At 46.4% G+C, this 20,425-nt stretch overlaps 1 protein-coding gene across 1 annotated transcript in view; it reads left to right on the forward strand.

Moving 5' to 3' along the window:
• LOC8028222 (E3 ubiquitin-protein ligase RFWD3) overlaps positions 1-20,425 on the forward strand; it is a 39,348-nt gene that overhangs the window by 16,776 nt on the left and 2,147 nt on the right. Inside the window, exons 10-14 of the mRNA XM_029971367.3 lie at positions 4,633-4,839; positions 6,419-6,516; positions 7,805-7,896; positions 13,585-13,758; positions 17,415-17,588. Coding sequence (XP_029827227.3) covers positions 4,633-4,839; positions 6,419-6,516; positions 7,805-7,896; positions 13,585-13,758; positions 17,415-17,576 — 733 coding nt within the window. The 3' untranslated portion in view covers positions 17,577-17,588. The remainder of the gene's footprint in view (positions 1-4,632; positions 4,840-6,418; positions 6,517-7,804; positions 7,897-13,584; positions 13,759-17,414; positions 17,589-20,425) is intronic.

The raw sequence follows: 20,425 nt of genomic DNA on the forward strand, positions 1-20,425 counted from the left end.
AGCCGAGGTGCCCGCAATCTGACGGAGGCTTATTGCGGAGGAGGGGCCGTGTAACCGAGCTTTTGGTTGCACGTCAAAAGATCCGCAGGTGGTCCAAATTAATCCTCAGTCCTCCGCTGGGGCGTGCCAGATGCTTGTCGTTGGCACCCCCAAATTTGATTTGACGACGTCACGTGACAGCGTGGCGTGACATGACACTGACGCCGTGCCACGTGATCATGTGATGTTGTCAAATGACAGTGTAGTGTCATAGGATGTCATGACATGGTCATGTGATGTCAAATGACAGTGCAGGGTCATGAGATGTCATATGACACTGTGATGTCGCATGACACTGGCATATCACATGGTCATGTGATGTCAAATGACAGTGTGGTGTCATGTGATGTCATATGACACTATGATGTCACGTGGCACTGGCATCATGTCACCTGGTCATGTGATGCCAAATGACAGGGTGGTGTCATGGGATGTTATATGACACCGTGATGTCGCATGACACTGACATCATATCACATCGTCACGTGATGTCAAATGACAGTGTGGTGTCCTAGGATGTTAAATAACACCGTGATGTCACATGACACTGTGATGTCATGTAGCACTGTGATGTCCTGCCGTCATCTATAAATCTATAGGAATCTATAAATGCTGCGCATTTAGAATGCCTTTTGGGATATACCAAAGAAAAAGGCAGTTCTTTAATGAAGAACGCCGCATGACACCGTTGGCATCGAGTGCGACATCGGCACTTTTTCATATTTTACTTCAAGAGTGTATTTGCACACACCGAAATGTGCTGCTTGGGTTGGGGCCACAAACGCACGCTTCCCACCGCATTAGTGGTTATGATGAGAGCTCCTTGATTCTAAGGGAAAAACAAAAAGTTATGCATCAATCGCTTTTCAATGTTAACAGATTCGCACTAAGTATGCTCAGAGCCATGTATAGAGAGAGTTTTGTCAATGGAAGGCGCGGTCAGAGCCAAGGCATGCACCAGACGCAAAAAGAGGGCTTGACATGCTCCCTTGGCCTATGGTTTTAAGAAGCACGGAAGAGTTAAATGTAGTAACCCTTCATGGTTGAAAATAGGGTGCACGTGATGTTTTGATTATGATCATGCAGAAAGATGTAAGAAACAAATGTGCCACTCGAACTCTGTTTTGCTCGGACAGAGTAAGACCGCTCGGACGGCAGATTCCCGGCCCTTGGCGCCTGGCATACGGATTATGTCGACCGTTCCGCTAGTCACACTCTTCCAGCATGATTTCGGATGAGTGTGATGGAAACATCACGCGCAGCATATTTTCACTCATCAAGAGTTACCCCGACAAACGTATTAAAATTGTTTCTCGCGACCACCGCCAGGGTATTATTTCCTGCTTCTGTTTGGCCACATTAGAATTTATGAAGACTCCCTAAAACACGCCCAGCCCGCTTTCGGCCAATGGCACCACCTGATTTGTCTCCTATACTTCCCATTGAATGGCCAAACTCTCTACATATACGGCTCTGGGTATGCTAAAATGCTACATCTTTAAGTCCATCTTTTTGTGGCTCTAGCGCGATCCAGATGCGTTGCAATGACTAAAAATTGTCGCCTCGTTTTGCTTCTTACCTCTTCACATTCCTTTTCTACGCGGCCATCACCACCTTAGACGTCTTATATGAACAAAAGTGTCCTTCTCAGATTGAAAAGTTTCATTCCTTTTCTTGTCACACGTTCCCCATACTGATAACTGGTATGAATGAAAAAGTGCTGTGCAGTTGAACCTCGATATAACAAAGCCCGATTTTACGAATTTCCCAATTTAACGAACAAATTCGGATTCCCCGCACAGCCTATGCCCGAAAATTGTTTTTCTCGATTTTACGAAGTTCCCGCTTTCACGAAATAATTAGCAGGTCCCGGTGACTTCGTTAAACCTAGGTTCAACTGTAAAAGGTATAGTCAAAGGCTCACACCCTTTCTTGGCACAAAGAAGGGAAAGGCATATGTTTGATTGCTCATTTTATGTATAAGTTTGACGCTTATTATACAAATCATTTGTGGGTCGTAGACTTTGTAATGTTCTAGCTAGACTGTGCACGGCGTTGAGTGGGCGCACAGTCAGTGTTACGTTAGTGTTAGTGCCAACAGGACTTTTGAAGCCATGAAAAAGTTGGGGCTCCACTTTACACAGTGAAGGTGGTTTGTCAGCGAAGCTGCGGTATCACCTGCAACAATTGCCTGCTGCACTATACGGAATGCCGCCACCAGTCGCAGCACGCCGTCGCTGATCGTATTGCCGTTTCTTTTCCCTTTGCCACTCCTAGTATTCACGCTGCTCCTCGGAAGTCCTAACTGTGCGTGGCCTGTTCATCGCGGTGCTGCAGCAACAATGAAATCAGTTGCTATAATTCGTTTCATCTTGTGTTTAAGTGCAGCGGATGTTATGAGCCATTGGAGCCAATCGGAGGCCGTGTGAATGCCACGTCACCTTAGAGAGGGGGGCACAGCGACGTGCGGAAAGCATATAACGGGCCACGTCCCCAGAACGAGATTGGCTGAAATTGCTGGTACAATGTAGACCGCACATAACGTATGTCGCGGGAGTCGCAAAAATCCGCACTATAAGCGGTACCGCGCTATTGCCAAATCATCAATTTTTCAGGCCAAAATACATGCCATCAGACAACTTACCTTTGTAATAGAATTTATTTTATGTTAGATGAAAAATAAAGCTTAGTTTGAGGAAAGTCTATATTTCACCAGACTAGTACACTTCTCTCTTAAGTGTGTCACACATTTTGAAAGAAATGAGCGACTTTTGCCTGGTGCAGCCTTTTAACGGCGTCGCGGGTTGCGGACGGACATTGTGAGTATTCAGGATTGCTAACCCTAATCACTTTTTTCCGGCGATGAAAACGCGTGAAAATTCGCATCCTTTATACGGTACGCACCAGTAATACCTTCAACTTGAGCACAGGCATGGAATGCTCCAAATAAGAAATCCGGGCGATGTTCGAAAACACAAATGCTTAGAAAGCACCACTGTAGTCGAAGTAAACAAACACGACGACACGGGCGTGTCTGCCGTCTTGAGAGTGCCGCCACAACATCACCGCACAAGTAGGTGGATCTTCCCTTCTAGTACGTGCTGGGTTATCACAGCGACACACAACGAAAATTCACAGTCAAGGATAGCGCTTTTACGCGGAACGATGAGCATCCACCAGGCTGTCTACGTCGACGATCACAACCGACGCCATGTTCTCGGATAGAAGCAGCAGGCCCGCGACCAGCATGCAACGCGCGCGAACACTTCTCCTCGACCTGCGATTGGTCTGTTGTTGCGGTTGTTTTTTTCCAACGCAGCGGAGGGACGCACGGACGTGAACGACACGTGCGTGCGTCCCTCCGTCGCAATGGCAACTGAAGCCTCTCTCTTCGCTTCTTCGAGCAACCTCCTTGCCCCGCGAGTGCCTTGCGGCTCGCGCCGTTATCTAGTGTCGCACAGGGAAGCGTGCTCACTGCGCCGGTTAGTGGGCGCTGTTCCGAAAACCGCACTGTAACCGGTATTTCCCTTCGCCCGCCTGCATTTTAAGCGGTATGTAAATACATGGAGTTCTATGGGAGGCGAACCGGTGGTTTAAAAAAGCCGTGTTATACCCGGTCCTGCACTATAAGCGGTTACGTTGTAAGTGGTCTTTACTGTAGCATCCGCTGCGTCTGGACGTAAGGTGAAACGGTGTATAGGCGGGTTCTTCTTTTATATATGAAAGGCTAGTGACGTCACTCCCTACGTCGCAAGCTGCCGTCGCCGCGGCAGCTTGGGCAACAGTAATCTTCACCTGGAACGTATGCGGTGAGCACTACGTGCTTCGCATTGGTTTAAGAGCTCCTTGTCATACATTATATGGTTAGGATGCTTGTGTTGTGCTTATTCTTTATTGAAAGGAATGTTGTGCTGTATGTTGTATGCATGGTGTTTGTACTTTTTGCTTCAATCTTCTGAAGTATTTTTTTCCGTGAGAATGCCGACACAAAAACACACGCGGGGAGAAGAAACGTGCTTCGCATTGTTCGCAGGCACTGTTATAATCCATTATGCGGTTTGTACTTCACATGAGAGCTTCGAATGACGTCAACCCCCTTCGAAACAGCTGCGATCCTCATCTTTACCAGACCGTGTGGGAGGGTGCTCCTATTGTTCACACGCGCCTTATCATCCATCATCTGGTTTGGATGCCTGTTTTGTGGTTTTCTTTATTGAAACGGATACTGAGCTGTATGATGTATGCCTGATTTCAAAAGAGATATGCTGTTTTGCCTTCAATTGTTCGCCGCGAGTTTTTTTGCCTACAATGCCAATGACACGAAAATTTCCTTGGCTGGTAGAGGTGTGCAGCTTCGTTGTAAAAAGATGAAACCAGAAACTGCTTTAGTGCCCCTAGCCACTATAAAGGCCCAGAAAAAGGTTTGGCTGGTGTTCAGTGAAACAGCCAATGTATATCACGCTTCCTTAGCCAACGCAACATTTTTGGGGAGTAATTTTGTGCACACTTTTCGATCTCCCAGGTACATCACGCTCCCTTAGCCAACGCAACATTTTTGGGGAGTAAGTCGGTGCACACTCTTCGATCTCCCAGGTACCCGCAGCCCGTGGAAGCCTGGAGCTGTGCCTGGGACAGGGAGAACTCGAACCGGTTTTTCGCCGGCCTGCGCAACGGCACGGTCTCGGTGTACGACCTGCGGGTGACCAGCGGTCCAGTCTGCAGTCTACCGGGCACCGACCGGTATCGGCCTGTGGTGGCCATGCAGCACGTGCCCAAGGGCCACCCCTCCTCCGAAGACAGGTGGGGCGCTCGAATGGCACTGATAGCACCGAGGGAGCACTGTGGTGCGTGTGTGAACGGGCCTTAAAGGCTCGTTCACACATGCAGTTATGTATGTGTAAAGTTGAAGTTTGTACTGATTCAGCATTCGATTTCATCCTTCCACTGCTGCAGATTCCTCTTCAGAAGTCTTGCAATACCGTGTGGTAGCTTGTTGGAGCAAGATTAATCTCATGCTGGCAATAGAAGCACTCTTGACGCCGCGTTTGATTTTGTCTGCTGTCGGGACTGAGGTTTTTGAGAGACAAGGTTTACACCAGTGGTTCTCAAATGAGGGTCTGCAAACCCTTTGGGGTCCCTGAAGGCCTTCTTAACGTCCCCAAAGCCCTCAACTGTCACGTGAGCCGACAAAAAATAATAATTTTAATTGATGTTGACTGTTTTACAATGATAAACAGGCTGAACCAAATGCACCAAGTGAGCAGGGTTTATTAGTCTCTGTTTATGAGGTTCAAAGTTAGTTTTCATGCATTAAGTTCTCTCCATTTATTTTTTACATTGTAATTATTGCATACCCCTCCCCCTTTGCCCCAGTGGATGGGCTACACCATCACTTTTGCCAATCTACAAAGGGTTTCTGAAACATTAATGATTGAAAACCATTGTTTTAATCGGTATTGGGGCAAGCTCGGTGCTTTGACAATGTTCTTTGTGCCTGCCATTGAACATGTTGGTCTAAAATGGGAACAAGTTACCGAAATCCTGCGATACATCCTTGCGACTTCTCGGGTCGGAAACATGAGACGGCGCCACTGAAACCATTCACTGCTGCCATATCAGCACTGTATTAGGAAGTGCTGCACCAATGCTAAAACCGGCAACGTTTTCTGCACCGAATAGCACTTATTAGCGCTGTGCCGTACGTATGAACAGGCCTCGAATGCAATCCCTGAACATCTCTTGCTTGCGAAAGATAAAAAGGCGAATCTACGTCTATTTCCCCATAACCGAATTTGTGTGTTGTAGCGTCTGTCGTGTGTCACGTCAAGTCAGCGAGCAAGTTATTCACGATAGCAGCTAAATGTGTAGCTGTATAGGTTGTGAAAGTATGATCGGATCTGAGAATGATTAGCACAAACGAGCAATTGTCCGACCGGAGAAAGGGTGATACTTGGCGCGATTAGGTAGCTCACGAGCATACACTTGATGGACGGTGGTTTACATAGGTGGATTTCTGGTTTGACAGCTACATTTTGACAGCAAGACAGGAAATCTCATCTTGTTTTCAAAGCTGCCCTTCATGCCTTTCTGCTTGTACGACGCTGCGCAGCAAAAAAAGCGCATCTCGAAAGGCTTGCTGTGGGCACTACAGTTCATACAGTGCACTGGCTCGCGCCACCGTACACACCGTAAAGGCTGTTGGCAGCAGCGCACGCCACCATGCCCAGGGGTTGTGCATAGTTTGTAATCGGTGCCGCTAGGTAATGCGGCAATGGTAAAATGGTTTATTGCACCATCTCTCCACTAGGCAAGAAAATGGCTGCCCTTTCAGAACAACCGGGGAGGCGAGTGTCAATGCTCTAAGCGTGTTTCCTTCCAGGTCTCCGTCGGGGCTGCTGGTGTCACAGTTCCAGTTGTGCACATTCTTCGAGAAGAGATCCGAGACAGAGTTCCAGTCGCATCCACTCGACCTGGAAGGTGACGCATTTGCTTCCTTTTTCGGTTGTCAGACATACGCTTTTGTGTGCAGCAGCAGCTGTTTGCGCCCCTTTCCAGCGAAATCCGGCGACGTTTGTACGCAAAATCCCACACGATCGCGGGGCGCACTGCCCCATTCCTGTTACGCTATCACCTTCTTTCCATTGCCGTTGTCCTTCACACAACTATGTCATCTATAGCGAGACGCGCTATCGCCCCCTCCCTTTCTTGCCCTTCTCCCTGCCGCCCCCCCGCACACAGCAGCAGCAATGAAACCTCTGCCGCTCCGGGGTTCTGGAAGGTTCTTCGGTGCATCTGCAAAAAAGGCATGGCCCAGTGCAACGCTCGCTCGGTTCTCTCCCCCTTTGAGATGTTCGCCGGACCACCCAATATTCGCTTTCCGTCCGAGGAGCAGGAATGGCAAGCATGCTGGGCCTAGAGGAGTAGACAGAGGGCCGCAGTGGCACAAGAACAGCAAATAGTGCGCAGCACCCCGACTGTCGAGCTTGAGAGGCAGCAAGTAGGCGCCTTTCACACATATCGCAAAGCACATCTCCGCCAGCCCGGGAGAGCGGAAGGAAAGGGAACTAGGCACGCAAACGCTTGGAACGACGACAAAGTCAGGGCGGTGCGAGCGTAGACATGGCCAGCGCGGGTCGCACAGCGGCAAATCTTTGAGTTACCTTTATTATCTACCTGAGAGCCTACTGATCTTGAAAATGGTGCCTATTGATAACTAATCTACTGAATAGACCTTTTTGCTAAATTACCCAAGCATCACGGAGAATGCAGTGAATGGTGCTCCACGTGCGGCACATGCCGGCGTCTGCAGCAGTAACTGTCCTAAAGCAAAAGCCTAAAACAAATTGCATCTTGCACACGCATTCATCAATGTTTTATTTTGGTTATTTGTTTAGAATCTTTTATATAGGGAAGGCGTGCATGTGCGGTGCCGCCGTCTGCAGCAGTAACTGCTCTAAAGCAAAAGCCTAGAGCAAATGGCTTCTTGCATGCGCTTTCGTCAACGCTTTATTTGGGTCATTTATTTCGAATGTTGTATACAAGAAGGGTGTGCACGTGCGGCGGTGCAAGCGTAGAGTTTTTAGTCACTGCACACAAAAAATCCACGGAACCCTAGCCATAAACAGCTTCGCTGTAAAACAAAGCTCCTAAAGCACCTCGACTTAACGCACATCTTTGAACAACGCAACAGCTGCCGCTGTCAATCGCAGCACTCTGCGTGGTTGTTCTACCTAGCCCAAGAGTTGACGGTTCTGTGTTGTTTCAGGAAACTGCACGTCCGTGAGTTTCGAGCCCAACACGCGCCATGTGTTGATGACCTGCAGGCCGACGCCAGAAACACCTTTCGTCACTCATAAGGTCAGTGTCGTTTTTTTTTAAAATCTTTTTGCAGACATTTAGTGCTTTTCTTCCAGCATCAAGAGGGATTGCAGTAGCAAGAGATTATCGTATTTTCCTGTGTATAGCCCACACCCAGCGCATTTTTTTTATTTATTTATTTGAAATACTATCGGTCCTACACAGGACCAAGATAGGAGTGGATTTTTCACAACACAAAAAAATACACACGCTCAAAATGCACAGATTAATAACACGAATTTAACACAATGATGAAATGACAACTCTAGGTACTGCTGTCAGAAATCTCTGAAATAAGGGAACTAAACTCTTCTCGAGTTTCAGCGGTAACAACATGTGCGGGTAGCTTGTTCCAGTCTCGCGCTGTTTGTAAGAAGAACGAATACCTAAAACAGTCCTTAGAAAACTTCCGCTCTTCCACATACCGAGCATGCTTGCTGCGGGTTATACGCGACATGCTCTCCTTAATATACTGTTGCTTATTTACTAGAACCAAGTTATTCATTATGTTATAAAACAGGTTAAGCCGCTTCTGCTTCCTCCGCACCTGAAGGAGGGGTAGATTTGCCCTTTTATAAAGAGGTGACACAGAGTCCAGCCGTCTATAGCTAGAAAAAACAAAACGTAACGCACGCCGTTGAACTTGCTCCAGATTTGATATAAGATATTTAACATGCGGGTCCCAGACTTCACATGCGTATTCTAATAAAGGCCTTATTAGCATCTTGTATGCTGTGAGTTTTGTTTCTGGGGAAGCGAGTTTAAGAGTGCGCCTGATGTACCCTAATCTTTTGTTAGCTTTTCCGATTATATTGCTAACGTGCGGAGTCCAACTTAGGTTTGAGGCCAATGTAAGACCAAGGTATCTAAACTCTGACAATCGGCTTAAGGCTTTTCCTTGCAGCATATACATATGCTCTAACGGCTGTCGTTTATGAGTGATCGTCATACATACTGTCTTGTCTAAGTTTATCGACATTTGCATAGTCTGCAGAGGCAAATTTTGATTGAAAAAAACATGATTTTCCCTCGCAGTCGGTGACAGGTAGATGTAGATGCCCCTCCTGCAGCATGCTCTCAATCCCCATCACCAGGCTTTGGTGGTACAAAAGCAGAAGGCTTGTGTTCAAGGTGGAGCATCTTCTGAGTTCTAGTCCGTACCCAAAGCCTAGTTGTCGCGTCAAAACTTCTCATGCGTAGCAGGCCTTGAAAAATGCCGGCTTTATTAGCTCACAAGGAAGCTTGTGTGCTATAAAAGCCAGTACTACTACTATTAACATCAGGTGTGATTCACAACATTCATGACGTCTCATCACAACGAACCATCTTTCAAAAACAAATCCTCGCATAGTTGGGCACCGCTTGAAGTTTCACCTTTCTAACGTGTACAGTCCGCATACTATAATTTGTGAAGTATGGTAAGTCAACCCTGCTTAGGTAAATACATCTCTGTTCGGCAAGATGCGCTGTTACGATGGTAGTTTCTTATGAATGGTCCCACGGCAATACACCATAAACCTTACTCAAAACACGAGGGTCTCTTTATATGTGCATGTAAGACTAAAGGCTGGCTCATGCATTTGCATTTTGGTGTTATTGACTGTATTGCAACCGTTTGTGATTGTTTATGGCAAGAGGACACATTGGCGCCGTCTGATTGCCCTGGAACATTTCCGATCTGAATATATTTTAGGCATTATTTTGTCACCATGCGCTCGAAATAATTCTGACATTGTCAAAAGAGTTTATTTCTCCAAGATAGTGCATAGATTTGATATTGCAAATACTGCAAAACCTTCAGCCTAGTTGCACGCAGATCAGAAATGTGGCAGGGCTCCTCAATGGACGGCGCCGGCGTGCCAGTTTGTTCTCTCGTATTTGATTCATGGAGTTTATATGATAGTCTAGAGAGAAAGGTCCGATCCATTTGGGCCATTTCGGAACGGCGGGGCGTCGAAGTGGACGTCGGCGGTCTCAGTGGGTGGTCCCAGTGGCCCATATCGCTGGCGACACCTTTATTTGCACAAAATAAAAACTTTCAGCCCTTCCAGTTTAATGAAAAAGGAAGACCAGTGAAGCTGTACTATGGTGGGAATGAAGTAATGGCCGGCCGCAAGTCGCCAAGCCAGAGTGGAAAGGCTGGAGAGATTGCCACCATCTATGAGCGACGGCGACAACCAGACATTCGGCAAGCCAGTTGTCTGGTTGCCGCCGTTGCTTATAGATGGCAGTAGCTGTCCAGAGTTTAGTGTCATCATTTGTTTGTTGACGGACACGATTCTGGGGAAACTAGCTCTTGGCAGCTCCGCTGTAAAAGCAGCAAAACATCATCTTTAAGGTTTGTATCAAGCCCTATTTTAGCTTAGTTTGCAAGGAAACACCGGCATCGCGCACTGTATAAAAATAAATGAAGTTGACTACTAGCACTCGAACAATATCAACTCATTGTGGAAAGACGAACCCGCCTAACCTTTCGTCTGCTTTCTTTCTCTGCTCTTCTACCACTCTTTACAGCAAAGCTGTTAAGGGCTAGTTCCCCCACTATTGTGTCCGTGGACAAACAAATGTCGACAGAAAACTCCCCATTGGTTGTGGCAAGTATGGATAAATAAAAACAAAAAGGGGGGTCAAGTATGAATAAATAAAAGAAAAAGAGGAGGCAACCAGCATGAGTCAGCCTTCCTTGGCATTATGAGATAGTGAGGTCTCGATCCCTAGTTATCACCTCTAGGCATCGTCCTCGAGGTCGTTCTAGAAGTCGTCCGAGAGGTCATTCTAGGCATCATACTCTAGGCGTCATCCTCGAGGGTGTCCTTGAAGTCGTTCTAGATGTTGTTGTCCTCGAGGTCATCCTAGAAGTCGTCCGAGAGGTCGTCCTAGAAGTCGTCCTTGAAGTCGTCCTAGATGTCCACCTAGAAGCCGTCCCTGAGGTCATCCTAGAAGTCGTCTTCGAGGTCATCCGAGAGGTGGTCCTAGGCGTCGTCCTCGAGGTCATCCTAGAAGTCGTCCTTGAGGTCGTCCTCGAGGTCGTTCTAGAAGTCATTCTAGATGTCGTCCTCGAGGTCGTCCGAGAAGTCATCCTTGAGTTTGTTCTTGACGTCATCCTCAAAGTTGTCCTTGAGGTCGTCATAGACATTGTCCTAGACGTCATAAAGATAACAGCGTCACTGGTTCTACATCTTTACGTGAAGCGGAAGGGCTTTACATTTTTCTCTTTGTTCCTTTCGGGAGCACAGACTTTGTGCCTCATTCTGCCCCTGTCTTTACCGCCTCGATGTGATCATGAGCGGTTGGTATGCAGTCGTTTGACACTCATACGCAAGTGTGTGTGCCATCCTTTAGAGGAAATGGCTAGGAGCTGGCTAGAGCCGCAAAACAAGCTACGCCTCAGTGTAAGGACACTTCAGCCATCTTGATGCTTAAAACTAAGGTTGCCAGTCATCTAAAGCTTCATTTGAAATCGCGGGAAACAGTTTTCCGTCCTTCAGGAACGTTAAAAAATTGACCGCATCTCCACGTGGTGGATGATGTTGATTGGGGCGAAGCTCTGGTGGTGCTTGTCTGCGTAGACACTGGGCCGCAGCATGCCGAGCCTTTCGTTCATTTTCATCCATGTCAGAAAGAGAATGTGTGGTATGGAACGTGGTTATATATACGCATTTGAGCATTTGACCGCAGCGCCCTCTCGTCTATAAACGTTGAGCCAATGCATGCAAAGTTTAACGCGATTATATACGCATTTGACCGCAGCGCCCTCTCCTGTATAGACGTTGAGCGGCTACATCCAATGTTTCATCCATGACATCCCCAGCTCTTGAGTTACTACCACATCTCAGAGCCCCCTACTCATCCCACAGTCGTGGCCGAGTGGTTAAGGTGATGGACTAGAAATCCATTGGGGTCTCCCCTCACAGGTCCGAATCCTGTCAACTGTGCAAACATTTTTTCTTTTTTTTTTTCATCTTTTTTTTTTTTTTTCTTTTTCCCCTGCATGAGCTTGTGAGCTCTAGAGCACAAGCACCAGCAAGATCGATGTGAGCACGGACAGCGGACGGACAAGGCTAGACCCTAAGGAGCTTCGCCCCTAAAAAGTCTGCGACAGAGCAAGACAGTGTCGCCTGAGCTTCTTGACCGCATATCTAAAATTGAGGAGGTTGCACTTTCGAATCGTAATGGTCGCCGATTGCGACCGCCCTGCACCAAGCAAGCAAATCGGGGAACAGGGTGCTGACACTAAGTCGGGGGTTCTCCGGTATTTTGTTCTCAAGGAATGCCTATTTCTCTGGGATGGCAGCCAGAGAACACCTTCTGATTTAGGCATTGATGCAGTGAAGCAGCACAGAAGCCTATAGAGCTAGCAAGCAATAACGTACATATTAGAGAATGTTTGCCACGTAGTTATGCATCAATGGGTGACTCGTATCCTCTAAAATAGCGTGGAAATGGAAGAACACCTTTCTTGGGGAAGGGATGGCCGAGGAAATTTGGGAGCTTGGGGAATTTCCAGATGCGCCCTGGGGAACCCCTCAGTTCTTAGGAACCCAGTTCGAGAACCCGCACTCTTCATGGTGTCTCAAACGGGGTTCCTCGGAACCCCGGGGCACTTTTGAGCATCCTCGGGGGTTCCCAGAGCTCTCGCATTTCCTCGACCGTTCCTGTACCCCTGAGTGAAGTGTTCTTCCAGTTTAAGGGGGGACACTGCCCAGAAAAAAATTTTTCTGCAAAAAAAGTTGATTTTGAAAAATGTCATATTTACATCCACCAGCACCTGGAGACTATTTTCAGAAAGTTTCATTAGTTTACACCGCATAGTTAATTTTTTATAAATTATTTTCGGTCCATTGAAGCTAAAGAAAAGGTAGGGGTTGGAACACTTTGAACACATTTTTCTCCGTTCCACATTTTGGCATAAATTTCATTTTAGGAAAACTATCGTTTGTTAATGGGACAAAAGGAAAGACTCGCTTATTGTTTTTCCTAAGTGGAATTTTATGGGCAGTGCAACTATGGAATTGTTTTTTGACTTTGTGGATGTCTTTTATAAAAGATGTTAAGATCTTGTGCTTTTCATAAAAGGGAAAACAATTTATTTGATTTTTCACTGCGATGTTAGCATGAAGTAAATTCCTTTTTAGAAATTTTCTTTTCCCAGCTGCACTCTCTAGGCATTCTGCTGCAGATCTAGAGTAGAAAAATGTTTGGTATTACATTAGTTTCCAAACGATAGTTTTCCTAAACAAAGTCTGTGTGTTCCTGATAAAAATGACTACAAGTTATTTTACAACTCATGTACACTGATGAAACTTTGCACTGCATTCTGCCTTGCAATATACACTAAATTTCATTCATATTAAGCCATAGGTTAAAAAGTTAACCCTATTGGGTAGTGTCCCCCCTTAAGTACTGTTTTAGCAGATCTGAGACATTCATTGATGCACAACTATGAGCCAAGCACTCCCTGGTATGTGCACTATTGTTTTATGAGCTAAGTGGTCTCTTCTACCGTTTTATTACACTAATGCCGAGACTAGACAGGGTTCCTCCTCTGCTATTTAGTGCAGAGGGGGGTTTCTTGAGATCAAAAAGTTTGAGGACCCTCGCTCAAAGTGTAGCTCATTGATTGGCTCTCGAGCCAGTCGCATGATGCGTTCCGCGTTAAAACGTGTGCGTGGTCTGTTGCTTTTGCAGGTGTGCAACCTGTCGTTCCCCGCCTGCCCGGACGACTCGTCGGGCTCCTTCCACGTGGTGCAGTCGTTCAGCGGGGGCCCCACCCAGGTGCAGCTCTCCCGGTCCTGCCTTTGCGTCGACCCCGAGGATGTGTCCAATTTCTGGGTCATTGCGGGCGACGAGTCTTACAAGGCGGTAAGCGTACGTCGACGCTGTGAGATGGCACTGCTGCATCGGCCCACTCTTGTAGAGCCTCTGTTACAGAGAGTGGCCCACTGGCCACTCTCTGTGGAGCCACGTGGTTTGTGGGCCCTGTCTGCAGAGCGAGCTGCGAGGGGGCGACAAAAGCGTCAGATCGTCTGCAGACGTCTGCTCTTCTCCGCCCGCTTACCCCCTTGCCACTCGACGAGGCGGCACATGCGCACGCGCACTTGCAGGAGGTGCCCTCCATTAAACTGCAAAAGCTCCCCATGGAATGAGTTGACCCTCTGTTGAATGTTGGCTCTCTACCCACTCTAAAGTTATAAAATGAGCTGAAGAAACCCTCAGGGGACTTCCCCGCCCAAACTCAGCTGGTCTGGTCACTGCATTCCATGATGGTACGGACAACCCCGCATCTGCATAGCAAACTAACATAACTACTAATTAAATATATAGTAGTTTAGTTACTGCAATTAGGTACAGTTTCAGTATAGCAATCGTATTCACGCTTGTAATCGCCACTTTTTTTTTTTGATGGGTGAGGGGGGATGGGTGAAGGACTTTCTATATACAGTAAAACCTCGTTATAACAAAGTTGAAGGAGCAGTCGTAATTATTTCATTATAACCATTAGTTTGTTATAGCCAATGTCCATTTCTTCCCACTATTAGCAAGCAAGGGGAATTATGGTTGCTTTGTTATATCCATTAGTTTGTTATATCCCATTTTGTTATAACGAGGTTTTACTGTATATATTTGCTTTTACTAATTGCAACTATTCACATGTAAAAACAAAACACCTCACCTCACCAATGCAGAGAAGCTCTTTCACATGCAAGGAAGGCTTGAATTGAGGCAAACAGCGAGCAGCATCCCACTTGTGCTTGTTGTTCACTCGTTATTTTTTACCGAAGTTAACATTGGGAGAAAAGAAGTCTTGCTAAACAAGTGCAGCATGGGGCATTGTTTGGGAAAGTTGTGGAGCAAATAGGAATTGTAAACAAATTGAAGTGGTTAGAGTGGCTACTAGGGTCATTTTGGCTTTCTTTGCAGTGGTAGCTGGAAAGCATTTTTAAGAGAAGCTGCTAATTGACGAGATAGAAAGAGGTAAAACTAGGGTTATGTGCACTATCTGGTGTAAGTAGTAGATGGAATGTCGTCTAGTGCTGGTATTGCAAACGAGATGGCAACTCCATCCTTGTAAAGCTGCAGGTGTCGCCTATACGTGGGTATTATTTAATTATTTTATTATTTTTCTTACTTTTTTTTTTAGAGTTAGGAGTGCAGTTAATTACACGAGTGCAGCCATTGCACGAAATTTATACAATAAATAGTTACGAAGCTACATTGAAGATTTAGTTACTGTAACTCGGTTAACACTTTTGAAGTAACTCGTAAGGTAGGTGACATTTTCGGAAGTAGCTCGGAACTTAGTTCTGTAACAGTTACTATTTCAAAATTATGTTGCCGCTATTAAAAATTCACGTAGATTGAGCAAACTGACAACAACTGAAATATATGGTTACCCTTGCTACGAAGCAATTTGAAGAGGCGTTATTGGGCTGCCATTTGTGACTTTCGACTGCAATAGGGGAAAGAAGAAGGGGGGGGGGGGGGGGGGGCATGCTTGTATATTTGTAGGAAAGTTTTGTTTTTGTTCCCTGGTGTTCGTTCGGCTTTTCCTCTGCGACAATGAGTGCAGCATCCACGCTGCTACGCTGTGTCATTTCAAGTCCTTGCAAGCTCATGTTGCAGATGTGCTTCTGCGATACTCCTGGTCACTTAGCCGCCGTATTTTGCAACTAAGTGTTCTTGGAAACATACCATAGCTATAGTGTTCTTGGAAACATACCATAGCTGCCATAGGCAACTTTTGTTTGCACCTTTTAACCGAGAATCTGTCGTTTTCTTCCGGGGCAATTTCGAGAAGAGATGTCACATCATGAACGGAGCGTGCATTTGAGATCACGTGATCTTGTTTAACCTTTGACCACGTGACATTGCGTGCCACGTGGTGCAGTGATGTCACGTGAGACGTTCAAACGACTTGACATCGCACGACATGTTCAGATGATCAGATGCCACGTGACACGGTGACACAGTCAGATGGCTTGATATCACACGACATGATCGTGTGATGCAACGCAGTATGACCCAACACTACGTGAACAGATGACATGACCCCATGATTTCGTGCGAACGGAATTTTTGTTTGCAAGAGCTTGGTGGGAAACATTTTCAAACTTTTCTCTTGGATATTTCACTGTGGTGTACTTTAGCCTCCGTCATAACGATCCAGCGAACTCAACCACGTAATCTGTTAGGACGACTAAATATGCTATGCTTGGAGTATTGGCACTCTATTCACCGATTATCTATTGGACGCTGCCATTTTGATGCCTACTGAAGAGCAGGCAAAACCGGCAATAGTTACTATTCAAAAATGCGACTTCCTAAGCTTTAGATACAGCTTCAGGAAGATTGGGTGACGTCGTTTTAATTCTGCCGCGGACTGTGTTAGCATTTATGGAAAATGGTAAAGCATTTTAGATGATTTCAAAGACTTCATCTCACAAGCAATCATGATATTAATCTTTTGGGTCGTGCGACTTTTTGCCTTGTTGGTGCTGCAGGTCACAATTATTTTGCTCTAAAAACAATACAATTACTGAGTTGTCATAACTAAAATTCATCCTCAAAGCATCTGCAAAAAAAAATAAAAATAAACTTCCAGACTCCCCTTCAGGGTCGTTTTCTACGCCAGAATCGCCTTTGCCATCACTCGAATCGCTAACATATTTTCCGCAGAAAGTGATTGGAGGAAAAAATCGGCCAGAATAATCGAGGTGTGCAAAGTTCCGCTTGTTCAAAAGAAAAAGAAAGTAGAAAAAAAGCGTCATTACTTATGCCATTACGCATAAAGCTAAAAATTCAAAGGTATCATGCTTACGCTCCAAACGGTAGTCAAAATTGTCGGAGCACGTGCGACAATCGACCGCAAAGTGGAAATGAGATCGCCGGGCAGGTTGGACTGCCCGCCGATCGCACTGCCATGGGAATATTTCTCCGTTGGGTGACATTCGACACACGACCTCGAAGGATGAAGCACTTATGTCGGAGCAGACAGACTTATACAGATTTTTGTCCCAAGTATTCAGTTATCGCACTTAACTTAAGCAGAAGTAAACGTCAGCCGCATTTATTTAGAAAACTATGTGCAGCGACTGCTGCCGGGCATGTGGCATCATCGTCGTTGGCATCCTGGAGCCAGCTTAGCGGCGAGCAAGGGTCGTCTGACCCTGCCGACAAAGTCCCTTTTGATAGTTCTCTCTGTTCTCCCGCGCTCGGCGCGCAGTAACAAAGTGGCTACGTCGAAATTTTAATCGACGATTACGACGCTCTTACTAATAAGATCGCAAGAAAACTTAGGACACATCATTTTTAAGGTTCCTTAATTAAAACGGTCGCAGTTCTTTTTTTTTTTTTTTTTTTCATTCAAAGGCCTCTTTAGCTTCCCTTTAAACACCGAAATGGCCGAAGTGCCGTCACTCGGAAGCATAGATTATTCAGAGACTTGAGGGACGACGCCTCCTCGTGTGGTGGTTGCCGTCGGGCGCACGCTCACGTCTAGCAACGCGGCTGCCCCCCAGGTACTCATCTGGGATGTGGCGTCCGGCAAGCGCATCCACCAGCTCGCCTCCGACGGCATCGTGCTCGACCTGGCGCCCCTGGAGACTGGTGGTTCGGGCTGGGGCCTGGCGGCACTCGCCAAGAGCGCTCTGTCGCTCTACACCTGGAAGGCCCCCAACTGATCACGTGCCACGGTGAGCGTCTCTCGAGCATTGCGACGGAACCGCTACGTCCAGAGCGCGCCTTCAACCAGCGAGTTTACCTTGCCCCAGAAAATGGACATGGCAGACGAACGTTCAGCTGCAGGTTGCTCTCTAGCTGGACGGTCCGCGGAAGCTTCAACAGCCACAAGTTAAATCGCCGCGACGACGGCGACGCTCGCTTTTTTTCGCGCTTTTCTTTTTACATTTGTGCCTGACTGCCAGGACCGCGACATCCGACGACTTGACACTCCGGCTTTTCTGATGTCATTTGTTGCCACTTCGGGACCCATTTAGGTGCATGGGCGGAGTAGGACGCCAAACAGTGGTCGTAGAGGCGTTGCAGGCAGCGCTGGGAAACGTACGGACGCACCAGCTGTTGGCGTTTAAAGCGTTACGGGAACGTGCGCGCAGTTGAAGCGGCTTGCTTTTTTATTTTTTAGAAAGCAGCATTTACATTTTTTTTTTAGTAATTGGAGAATTTTGGCGTATGGACAGTGAAGACGGTGATTTTCAGTGAACAACTCTTGAAAATCGAAGAGTTCAAATTTAATTTTCAATTTTTATGATGCTCGTATTGCTTTGTGCTTGTCGTAATGCGACAGTAGACACGAAACCACAAACAATGAATTCAAATACGTAATCAACAAGAGCTTTTTGGAGCTTTTCGTTTTTTCTATGCCGCTATTCTTATGCTCTGTGCGATGACAAAAATGTTATTGTTCTCAAGCAAAATTTTTCCGCCACAAGGAAGGCAAGCTGCTCTCGCTTCTTTTGCAAGATTCAACTTATAACGACCAGTGGGGCTGTTTCGAACATTGTTGTCCTGCTCTGACCTGAACAAGACAGAGACATTGTAACAATAATTCGTTACGAACTTGCCTAACTCTCATGCCCCTCTCCTTCAAAAATCGGCGATTTCCCTGATTCGAAACTGGCAGGATGCTTGATTTTATGTAGGAGTATGCGCCTGACGAATGTCTAATGAGAGACGGTTTTGACAAAAACATTAAAATTTCAAGCAGAAATTTTCAGAAATTAGTGCTTTTTGGTTTTATTCTATTTTATATTTTTGAGGCCGGCGGATGTTTATTGGTGCTTTTTGGTTACAACTATAAAGTCTGTGGCCTAGATATAGCTCAGCCCAGACGGACGATTGTAGTTTTGAATCAAGTTTGTGCCAAAAAAAGACAGTCTCAAAAACCGCTGTAGTGACCCTGGTTTTCCTCTTCTACCCGTTCTGTCATAAACAAAACAGGCCGTGGCACCATGCCTCACATCAAGGGTAAGACTGTGGGTAATGTTGTGGCCGAAAACAACCTAGAATGTTCTTGTATGGATGGATGGATGGATGGACGGACGGATGTGGCTGAACTCTTTGAATCGGATGTCTGCTTGTCCCATCTAGTGACGATAGGAATGACTTTTTCTGACTTGGGTATCTCTGAGTTGTCTTCTCAATGCTCACTTACTCTAACGTGAGTGAAAAAATTGGGTTTGTGTATTTTGTTTCTTTTGTTCACCGCTGGGCACTGCTTTTAATGTGGGACTTGAATCGTGTCAGCATAATATGTGTTTCAGGGTAATTGAGTGAAGTTAATTTCAGTTAGTATGATTGTCATAAATTTGGCTCTCCCATTTTTTGACTGCGGAAGATTTTTCGTTCCTGTCCACCTAGAAGCTGTCCTATCCTACATGTGTTGTTTGTTACATGACCGCATAAGCCAAAGTGAAGGTGTTCATATTAATGTAAACTTATTGCAAGGCACCAAGCATGCATCTACGCTGATGTGAACACCAACATTTTTGGCAACATTCTTAGATGAGGAGCGGGTACTTGCTCACTGTTTTACTGTTTCGTGCAATACAGAGGTTTTGATAAGAAATATCTCTTTTATTACTAGTTCTGGGATTTTATCAACGACAATCTCCAAAGCAACCATGGACTAAATGCGTTTTCTAATATTTTTTTTGTTTAGGGGGAGGGGGGAGTTTTAGTGTGCAAATGTTGGAGACAAAGATTCTGCAACTCCGATAAAAGTTTTCCGGGCTGCCCCGCATTACCTTTGTACAGTCTCTCTTTTAAGAAAAATTGCATACCATTTGAGTCCGAGTCAAATAACTAATGCACTTACCTTGGTTTTTTCTTTGGAAGGTAGTAGTATGCTTCAGAGACAACTTTTCATCAGATCCTCCGATCTTGCAGCGGTCCGTTGAAAGGGCGTTGGACTGTAGAGATACGCGAATCGGATGTAACTGCGCTTAGGACAGCGACACTCCAGTCACCGACTATTCCGCGAGCGCCGTTGTTTGGTCGCCCGGTGCGGAGGGGTCATAGTTGGCAATAGTTACGATTAAGAAGTTCAACTTCTGGAACTTCATATGTTGTCAAGATTCTCGGGCACAGCTCCCAGAATGCGTCTTCGACCGGCGCGTTAGCCGTCGTGTCCCGTCAACACACGAAAAGCGATCCCGAAGTGGCAACAAACGGTGTCGCGGAAGACGACGCGTCACGTCGTCTGCGGTCGATGCCAGAAGCCCCGGAAACAACACGAGCAAATGAGAGCGTCGCCGTCGTCGCGGCCCAGCCGGAGAGCAACTCGTGGCAGAACGGGCGTCTGCCTCATACTCCATCGCCGCCATGACACCGCCAAGACCAAACGACACCTGGACGCCGCTGTTGGGCGGAGATCGACGGATCGCTTTTCGGGACGCAGTGAACGCACCAGTCGGAGTCGCGTAACGTTCCGAGCCTCGTAGCTTGGGCGACGTCGTTTTGCTTTGCCGCAGTTGGTTTCGACATTTCTGAAGAGTAGAAAATAGTTTCTTGC

Source organism: Ixodes scapularis, unplaced genomic scaffold (genome assembly GCF_016920785.2).
Source record: "Ixodes scapularis isolate PalLabHiFi unplaced genomic scaffold, ASM1692078v2 ptg000058l_1__unscaffolded, whole genome shotgun sequence".
In the NCBI taxonomy this organism is placed as follows: domain Eukaryota; kingdom Metazoa; phylum Arthropoda; class Arachnida; order Ixodida; family Ixodidae; genus Ixodes; species Ixodes scapularis.